This window comes from Leptonychotes weddellii, chromosome 9 (assembly GCF_054177405.1).
Source record: "Leptonychotes weddellii isolate Sample4059 chromosome 9, ASM5417740v2, whole genome shotgun sequence".
NCBI classification, from domain to species: Eukaryota; Metazoa; Chordata; class Mammalia; order Carnivora; family Phocidae; genus Leptonychotes; species Leptonychotes weddellii.
The window spans coordinates 126,441,606-126,451,299 of NC_138377.1; the positions used below are offsets into that span (position 1 = coordinate 126,441,606).

General features: G+C 51.8%; 1 protein-coding gene across 2 annotated transcripts; it reads left to right on the forward strand.

Moving 5' to 3' along the window:
• Positions 1-449: 449 nt before the first annotated feature.
• On the forward strand, positions 450-8,698 carry PSMA4 (proteasome 20S subunit alpha 4). 2 transcript variants are annotated; one of them, XM_006748347.3, is made up of 10 exons: positions 469-605; positions 2,244-2,310; positions 3,055-3,080; positions 3,308-3,350; positions 3,750-3,912; positions 5,084-5,161; positions 5,687-5,775; positions 6,236-6,366; positions 7,092-7,215; positions 8,314-8,698. In XM_006748347.3, exons 3-10 carry the CDS (start codon positions 3,078-3,080, stop codon positions 8,466-8,468), a joined length of 786 nt encoding a protein of 261 aa, XP_006748410.1. In that variant the 5' UTR covers positions 469-605; positions 2,244-2,310; positions 3,055-3,077; the 3' UTR covers positions 8,469-8,698. The 2 variants fall into 2 exon arrangements, with proteins under 2 accessions (XP_006748411.1, XP_006748410.1); XM_006748348.3 differs by lacking the exon at positions 2,244-2,310 and having other exon boundaries at positions 450-605.
• The last annotated feature ends 996 nt before the right edge of the window (positions 8,699-9,694 follow it).

The following is a 9,694-nucleotide window of genomic DNA, read 5'->3' on the forward strand; positions in this document are numbered from 1 at the left end:
CGTCCTCGCCTGAGCGGCGGTGGGGGAGGCTCGTGAGCCCGGTCCTAGCTTGCTCTGTGTGTCCGCAGTAAGAGCGGAGGGCAGGTTCAAGAAGGGAGACCCGGAGGCGGGACGCCGGCTCGTCTGATTAGCAGTTAACAGGCCCGCACGACTGCTAGTGTGACCTTCCACACGCAGCACACCGAGTGTGCTGGGAAGCAGCAGAGGAAGTGCCCGGGGGCCAGCACGGGTCACAGGGTCCGCGCGGGAGGACGGCGCGCTGGGCGGTGCCGGCCCCTCCCGGAGCACAGCGTCCTGGCCCGGGACCCTTACGGCCCGAGGGTGCGCGGCCGCCAGGGGCGGGGGGCTCCAGGCGCCGACCCCGCACACACCCCAGGCCGGCGGCGGACCGCACGCACGCACAAGACAGTAATGCCGCCTCCCGCTCGGGTCGCCAGCTCCGGCCCCGCCCCCGGACTTCCGGGCCCGCGACGGCCCCGCCCCCGTGCTTTGCGCACGCGCGAGCGCCATATTGACAGCGGGTGCTCGGCAGTGGTCGTGGCGGCTAGTTTTCTTCCTCGAGGAAAGTCTCGGTTTAGGTCTCCACTCTTCCCTGTGTCCCGCAGGTAAGCCTTTGCCCCTGGGCGCCCGCGGAAGCTTGGCCGCCCTCCCCGCGGGCAGGGGTCGTGAGCGTCGCGGGAGAGTGGTCTCGGCCTGCAGCCGCCACCAAGGCACCGTAGGTGCCATGACTCTGCACCCGCTTCCTCGGCGACAGGCCGGCCGTCGTGGGGCTCGCCTGCCGGGGCGCGCGTCCGGGTCGGCTCGGGGGTCCGGCGCGCTCGTCGGGGCCGGGTCCCGGGTCCGAGCTGGGATCTAGCGCGCACGTCAGGGCCGGGTCCGAGGCCGGGGGCCGGGTCCGGGCTGGGATCTAGCGCGCACGTCGGGGCCGGGGCCGGGGCTGGGGTTCAAGCTTGGATCTAGCGCGCACGTCGGGGCCGGGTCCCGGTCCGAGCTGGGATCTAGCGCGCACGTCGGGGCCGGGTCTGGGGTTCAAGCTTGGATCTAGCGCGCACGTCGGGGCCGGGGCTGAGGTTCGTGCTGGGATCTAGCGCGCACCTCGGGGCCGGGGCTGAGGTCCAAGCTGGGATCTAACGCTCTCGTCGGGGCCGGGGCTGGGGTCCGAGCTTGGGTCTCGTGCTCTGATCGGAGCCAGGGCTGGGGTCCGAGCTGGGATCTAGCGCGCACGTCGGGGCGGGGGGTCGGGCCTTGGACGGGGCGGGGCTGGGGTCCAAGCTTGGATCTAGCGCTCACGTCGGGGTTGGGGATTGGGCGCGCACATCTGGGTCGGGGCTGGGGTCGGGGGTTTGGCGAGCACGTCTGGGCGGGGCCCGGGTCCGAGCTTGGACCTAGCGCACAGGTCAGGTGCCGGGCCTGGGATGGGTCGGGGTTGGGGATCAGTCACGTCCGGGTCTGGGCTGGGGTCGGGGCATCTGGCTCGTGCGTCCAGGTCGGGGCTTTGGTTGGTTTGGTGCGCACGTCGGGGCTGGGGCCAGGGTCTGGGGCCAGGGTCCGGTCGCACAGGCGGGATGGAGGCGTCTCTTGGGAGGGTCGGTATCGGAAAGTTGCCCCGCTGGAACTGCACCCAGGTGCGCAGCGGGGCTTGTGCTCAGGGCCATTCTTACCTTTTCCCTGCCTGTTGTAAGGGCCTCCTAACTGGTTACTTTTTCTTCATTCTCTCTTTTTTTTTTTATTTTTTAAATTTTTTTTTAAGACTTTATTTGCGAGAGAGACAATGAGAGACAGAGAGCATGAGAGGGGGGAGGGTCAGAGAGAGAGGCAGACTCCCTGCCGAGCAGGGAGCCGACGTGGGACTCGATCCCGGGACTCCAGGATCATGACCTGAGCCGAAGGCAGTCGCTTAACCAACTGAGCCACCCAGGCGCCCTCTTCATTCTCTCTTCAGCCAGTGATCTTACTAAAGGTCATTCAGCTCCTGTGGCTCTTTGGCCCACAGTCTTTCCGTGGAGCCCATTGCTTGAGAGAGAAAATTCGCAGTTCTTGGGGCGGGAGGCCCTTCAGGGTTGGGGTCTGAGCTTGGATCCCCAACTTACCTCTCCAGGCTTAATTCCTGGTATTCTGGGATTTAGGAAAATGGGCTTTGCAGTCTGAAGTTCGGCATTTACACTAAATCATGCTGAGCCCCAGTGTTGACTTTTGTAGGAATAGAAATGATGAACTAAGATTACCCCCCGTACCTCCTCTAGGTTGGGACTTCGTATCACTCTGGAGAAAGCCTCAGTCTCTTAACTTGGCATTCAAGGCTTTGCGTGGGTCTGTATACTTACTAAGCTCTCTAGCTTCTTCAGATTTTTTTAACTTTAGCAATTTGTCTCTCGCATTTTAGCTGTCCTGTCCCAGTGCCTTTGAGCAGGCTCTTCTTCCTGCCTGGCTGCTCTCCCATTCTCCCTTCCTCTACCGTTCCCCTTAGGCCTAATGGCTCCCAGCCTTATTTCTGCCTCTCACATCTCTAATTTGAACTTTTTTTTTTTTTTGTATTTGTTTCTTAAAAAATACTTTCTTGATTTTTTTTAAAGTTTATTTGTGAGAGAGTGAGAGCACCCACATGTGAGTGGGGAGGAGGGCAGAGGGAGGGAGAGAGAATCCCAAGTGGACTCCATGCCAAGCATGGAGCCTGACATGGGGCTGGATCCCAGGACCCTGAGATAATGATGTGAAACCAAGAGTCAGACGCCCAATGGACTGTGCCACCCAGGCACCCCTGCTTTCTTGATTTTTCCCCATCCCTCTTCCCACTCTACCCCTGGCATCTCTGTTTCCCCATTGCTTTATAACTGTGTGTGTCTGCCTCCCTCACCTGAATACCAGACTGTAAGCTCTGCAGGGAAGGGATTGCTGTTCCCTGTTGTGGTATTCCAGCATCTGGCCTAGTGCCTGCTCTATCATAAATGTTAGATGAGTGAAGGGAGTGAACCAAACAGATTTTTTTTTAAGTCAGGAAATGCTCCTTAAATTGTAGATCATCGTTTTAATAATGATCTTACTTTCTTTTTACAGGAATTTTATAAAGTTCAGAAAACATGGTGAGTTGATACACATGCCAGTAAGCTGTTGCCTGATAAATCCTATTGCTTGTACCTAGGGACTAGCATGAGAAAATTGGAATGGAAGGAAGAAGAGCTGGCACGGTGTCCTCTTCCTTACCAGTTTCCTCCCGCACACTGAGCTTTGCATGCCAGGATGTTTTATAAGATGAATAGTGGACTTACTTCTGGTGGGTAGGAATCACTTGCCTGTCTTTCCTTTGCAGTCTCGAAGATATGACTCCAGGACAACCATATTTTCTCCAGAAGGTAAAATGGAAATTGTTTAAGCCATCTCAAATTAAAAAATGTCTTTAAATTAGAGTTTGACTTAAAGGGGGGGAAAAATCTACAGACTTTTTGTTCTTTTTTTAAGTTTTATTATTTAAGTAATCTCTACACCCCACACGGGGCTCAAACCCACAACCCTGAGATCAGGAGTCCCATGCTCTACTGACTGAGCCAGCCAGGCGGCCCTACACACAAACTTTTTTTTCTAATCCTTGCTGAGTTGTTTATGCTTTTTGTACTTTGGACTGATTCTGGTCACCGGGTTGGTTAGGAGCCTCCTCGAGGGTAAAAGTGGGGCTCTTGTGTGTGTCCTGCCAGTGGTGTTGCTGACTGCCGTGGGGGCCCTGGTGCTGCTTACTCACTGCTTGTGTCCTGTAGGTCGCCTGTATCAGGTTGAATACGCCATGGAAGCTATTGGACACGCAGGCACCTGCTTGGGAATTTTAGCAAATGACGGTGTTTTGCTTGCAGCAGAGAGACGCAACATCCACAAGCTTCTTGATGAAGTCTTTTTTTCTGAAAAAATTTATAAACTGAATGAGTAAGTGAGATCTTCGGGAGGGGAGTGTAAAAATGTCTCACTTTCTCACGTAGTGACATCGCACATATTTCGGGAGGGCTATTCCATGTGACATGGTACTTGAAGTGAACAGTTTTTACCTCTGAGAATTTTTGCTTCTAATTTATCTTGTTTGAAACCTTGAGGCCCAGGACCATGTGTTACCCTTTTTAAGCACAGAGCCAAGCACTCAGTGGAGAACCTGCGTTGTGTAGTGATAGGAGCCCAGGCTTGGTAGTCACTCAGATTTGGGTGAATTTAGAAGCCGTGTGACCCTACACTGGTTATTTAATGTCTCTGGGTCTCAGCCTACTGGAGTAGTTATGGCAGTTTAGTGAAATAAAATAAATAGAAATAAACTAGCACAGTGTCTGGCTTGTAGCAGGCCCTCAAAGCATTGTTCAGAATGGCTACTCAGGAATTCTGTGGAATTATACTGACTTTTACCAAACCACAGCCTCCCAGAGGTGTGGGGGCAGTTCAGCCGAGCCCTGTGCCCTTGGTGAGGTTTCTGTGACAGTGGGGTGTGTGGGACTTCGTAGCTAGCAGAGAGCAGGGCTTCCTGATTGGACCGTCCCCTAAGCGATGGGCCAGGTACCAGGCTTTTCTGATGGGCTTGTCCAAAGGAGTGCTTTCTCCTCCACGGCGTCACTGTCTCAGGCTTGCCAGGCAGGACAGAGGCTGTTGAGTCTGTGGGAGAGCCAGGGCAGACCAGGGGACGAGGGCAAAGAAAGAAGTGCACCCCTTGTGTGAGCCTAGCCCTGGGCTTCTAGGCAGGCTTAGAAAAGACCCTTCCCGTGGGTGCCCTCCCCTTCACCTCCATCAAGCCAGGCCCCAGGAGGGAGGAGGGCACAGAGGAACCTGTCTTCCTGTCTGGTAAGACCTCTGTTGCCTTTGTTGATGAATCTTGGGATTTCCTTTAGCTTCTTTGTGTTATTCTCTTGCCCCGTTCACAGGGTGGTGATGGTAAACACATGTGTTGAGGAACTTACGGGTGCATTTGTTTATTTTTCATGTGGAATGACATCAAGTTGAAAGTCTATAAAGATGAAACTTTTGTCATTACTGTAGTAGCTTTGGAGCAAGGGTGCGTTTCTAACTGAACTCACAAACCCCTCCCTGCTTACCGATCAATGTCTTTCTTTTCCTCAAGGGACATGGCCTGCAGCGTGGCAGGTATCACTTCTGATGCTAACGTTCTCACTAATGAGCTGAGGCTCATTGCTCAAAGGTATGGTCATAAACAGCATCACTGAAGATACATACGTTAGTTTCGATGTTTCTAAGAAGTCATTTTTGCAAAGATCAGAGTCATTAAAAAATGTATTAATTGAAAATTAAAGTTTTCTTGGGGCGCCTGGGTGGCTCAGTTGGTTAAGCGACTGCCTTCGGCTCAGGTCATGATCCCAGAGTCCTGGGATCGAGTCCCACATCGGGCTTCCGGCTCGGCAGGGAGCCTGCTTCTCCCTCTGACCCTCTCCTCTCTCACGCTGTTTCTCTCTCGCTCGCTCTCTAATAAATAAATAAATAAAAATCTAAAAAAAAAAAAAAGAAAATTAAAGTTTTCTTAAACCAAAGTTTAACGTGTTACTTCCTTTAAGGATATTAGGGTGTGGCCGTGCTCTCCTCCCCTCTTCAAATCACAGGTGGCTGTTAGATTGTCCCTGTGGCACAGATTTATTTTCAGAGGGTATTTTGCTTAGGGTGTATCTGTGTTTTAGAGAAAACTACTAATATGCCAATTTCTTTATCGTAGGTATTTATTGCAGTATCAGGAACCAATTCCTTGTGAGCAGTTGGTCACAGCACTGTGTGATATCAAACAAGCTTATACACAGTTCGGAGGTACTGAATTTTTTGGACATTGTATTCCAAAAAGTTAAACCATTTTATGGATAATAACCTTTTTGAGATGGTAAAAAGAAGTTGAAAATGAAATAAAACACTTTTCATAAATCTGTTTCCTGAATTAACTGGCTTCCGCTGTGTAGATTGTCATGTTTTATTAATAGACTGCAGGAAGGCCATAATGCCATTTTCAAATCTGGAAACAAATTGCTTTTTACATAATAATGAAATTCAGCGCTGGTCCTCTGTGTCTTTATTCCCTTTCCTGGCTCTGTCCAAATCCTAGAGACGAAAGTGGGATTTTGGCTGGAGCTTATCTGTGGTGTTCAGAAAACAAAGCAGTTTATGAATGCTTCACTTCAAAGAAGCCTGTAGTCTCCCTCATGGGCTCAGGGAAGCGTGGTGATACCTAATTCAGACTGCTGACATGTTTGGCTGTTTGTTGTTGCTGTTAAAGGAAAACGTCCCTTTGGTGTTTCGTTGCTGTACATCGGCTGGGATAAGCACTATGGCTTTCAGCTCTACCAGAGTGACCCGAGTGGGAATTATGGAGGATGGAAAGCCACATGCATTGGAAACAACAGTGCTGTGAGTATTTTTATGCTGCTATGAAATTGAGCAAAAGATCTGAGAACCACCATGATTTTCAAGTGGCCATGAGTATAAACAGTTCTAAAATAGCTGGCGCAACCTTAATGTGATAGGAAGACATCTTGGGTTTCTGCTGGTAACGAAGTTGCAAGCACTGCTCATACTCCTGGGGCTCAGTGTCTACGTTTATAATGAAAGGAAATGCTAATTTTCAGTGAGAAGGGTGGAAATAGATGTAGTTATTTTTCACATCCTAGTTCTCAGACCCCTTGACTTCTGTCACGGACCCCTTGCAGGTCTGAAGAGGTCCAGGTTGCAGACCCCATTCATAGAGCATCAACAACCCCTTTGTCACCCCATCCCGTGTCTCCCCTCCCTGCCATCAGAATTGTGTGCGTTGGTTATAATGCCCACAGTGATTTCAGCCGTTATTCTTCTGACCAATCCATATTCCGAAAAAGTGCAGGAATTTTTTTTTTTTAAAGATTTTATTTCTTTGAGAGAGAGAATGAGAGAGAGAGAGAGAGAGCATGAGAAGGGGGAGGGTCAGAGGGAGAAGCAGACTCCCCGCAGAGCAGGGAGCCCGATGCGGGACTCGATCCTGGGACTCCAGGATCATGACCTGAGCCGAAGGCAGTGGCTTAACCAACTGAGCCACCCAGGCGCTCAAAGTGCAGGAATTTAAAGGAAATTCTTAGTTGATTCTCCTTTATGTCTTACAGGCAGCTGTGTCAATGTTAAAACAGGACTACAAAGAAGGAGAAATGACTTTGAAGTCCGCACTGGCTTTAGCTATCAAAGTCCTAAATAAGACCATGGATGTGAGTAAACTGTCTGCTGAAAAAGGTAATTGGGGTTCACTCCTAACTGGCTCACTTGAGTGAGAGAAGCTGTTGTCCCCCTTCCGTTTGGCTCCTGCGTTCGGCCCTAACATCTTGTCCGAGTCCATTGAAACAGCAGCCTTATGAATTGAGCGGCCTTATACCTGTTTCCCAAGTGAGGGTGCTAGGCCTTAGTGAGGTTCAGTGCCTTGACCGTAATCCCACCCTACGTTCTGAGCGTCAGGCCTTGGGCCTGAATGTTCTTATTGTTCATAGTTAGAGATCTGAGCCATGCTACCTTTAGTTAATAATTGTCTGATCGGCTTCTCGACAGCCTTGTCTGTGTTTGTGTATACACACGGTAATATGCGTGTGGTTATGCATTTATCCGTGTGCTGTAGTGTATCTGAGGGATGACATACGCATGAGTTGTTAGAGCCTCTGTTCTTTTGAATCCACCGATCTCTTATGTTATCCCATGTTTGCAATTTTAAATACTTTATTTAAGTTATATGATCATATAAAACAACATTTCTAAATAAGGTTTTCAAAAATTGTGGTCAGTTAATGGATCGATTTAGTTTAGGATAATTTAGCTCCTGGTGTTCCTTAGAAAACACAGTCGACTTGCAGACTGTCCTGTCTTGTACTTCTCCCTAATTTCAAGGAGGCAGTACTCTGTTTCCCCTGCTCAAAAAATTCCTTTTCCTTTGGTATTAGTTTACCACTTGTCTGTGGTCATGGAAGCTGCTTTCATGCCTTTGTTTTGAAGAGCTTTCAAAGTCCGTGAAAAAGGCATGTGATCTGACTGTGCCTTCAGGGGCGCCCACGAGGACATGGAGGTTCCTTCTGGTCCTCGCAGCCAGCTAGAGCCAGGGGTTGGTGTGCTTTTTGCAGGAAAGTGACAGACTGGCGAGTTGGAGGTTGGGATGGGTGAGAGAGACACGTAAGTAGGAGTGTCGCTAGGAGGTGACAGGATGGAAGGTCGTCTTCACTGTCGGAGTAGCTGTGAGCTGCACGCAGCACCAAGCCCGGGAGCGTGGGGAGCCTGGGCTCCAGGGGGAGCTGGGACTGTTGTTTGCCCGGTGTGTCTGCCCCATAATGTGCGTGTGCTCCCTTGCAGTGGAGATTGCCACCCTAACAAGAGAGAACGGGAAGACGGCCATCAGAGTCCTCAAACAGAAAGAAGTGGAGCAGCTGATCAAAAACCATGAGGAGGAAGAAGCGAAAGCCGAGCGGGAGAAGAAGGAAAAAGAGCAGAAAGAGAAGGATAAATAGAAGGAGAACCCAGGGCTTTTGCAGCTCACGTGGGGCCATTTCAGAGTCCTCGCCATCCTTCTTTCCACCCTGAGAAAGCCCTCACTTGTTCTTGCTTGTGTGGGGAGACGTGGGTGGCACCAACTGCATCGAGTCCTTGCCGTCTCTGTCCGCTTGAATCCTGTAGCGGTGATGATTGGTCGTGGGCGCCCTCGTCCCTCCTTGTTTTGGGTAATAAAACTTGGAAAGAATGGAGGTGGTGAAGGAAGAGAGTGCCTGTGGCAGGAATCGCCGATGGCCCTGGGATCAGTAAGGGCCACGGTCTCCCTGTGAGTTAGGTGCCCCATGGTGGCCCTCGTGCTTCCTGTCCGTGAGCTGTGGCGGTTGGTGTGGTGCTCGCTCCGTAAAAAGAAGGGTGGGGATTGCGCGCTCAGGCTTTCCCTTGCTGGTGTCCCCCTTCTGTTTGGAGCAGACTAGAGCCGTCCTCTTCTCGGTGTCTGGCAGGGTAGACTCCAGGGACGCAGGGGCCCCTGTCCTGTCCTCGGTGTTGATGGGTTCACACTGGACTGGAAGTGTGTGTGCATGCCTGCATGTACATGCACGTCCGTGAGTGGTTAACGACACATGGAAGGCCTAACTAAGTGAAACCCTACGTACCCACCACCCCGCTTCGGAAACAGCACTTTTGAAGCCCCCTGGGTGTCCCTTTCCCACGTCTTCCTGTCTACGGTGCTTACACTCTGGTTTCCTGTCCCCCGTTCCTCTCACTAAGGCGGGTGGGTGACCCGGTTCCGTCCACAGGGATCTGTCTGAGGATGAAGGTGAGGGCCAGGCCGGAGCTGGGGCGGGGGTGTGAGCAAGGCAGGCTGAGGATCCTGCCGCTGAGACAGGCCGCCCACAGCCCAAGCTGAGACGTTATGGTCAAGCGGAAAAGTGGAACCAAAGAGAATAGATTTGACTAGAGGGAGCTCCTCTGCTGAGTCTGGCTGTCATTATGATTGAGTCAGTCCCCTTTGCCAGAAGATGTAGGGCTGCGCTCTGTAGAGTGTGAGCCTGGCCTGCTGCAGGACCATGTGGGAGTCGGCCCTCCTGTGCCCCACAGCCTGGGTGCAGGAGACGCCAAAGCTCCCCAGGTGATTCTCAAACTTGGAGACGCATTAGAAACACGCGGAGCTTGTTAGCACGTCTGGGTTGCAGGGGTGGTGTGTGCGTGCCCGCCCCACTGCTCGTGTTCCTGCCCAGGTCTG

What these genes read in the sequence shown, in the direction of transcription:
- PSMA4 (XM_006748348.3), top strand. An exon ending in AACCATATTTTCTCCAGAAG is followed by an intron (nt 3,351 to 3,749) that starts GTAAAATGGAAA and finishes TGTGTCCTGTAG; the next exon opens with GTCGCCTGTATCAGGTTGAA. An exon ending in TAAACTGTCTGCTGAAAAAG is followed by an intron (nt 7,216 to 8,313) that starts GTAATTGGGGTT and finishes GCTCCCTTGCAG; the next exon opens with TGGAGATTGCCACCCTAACA.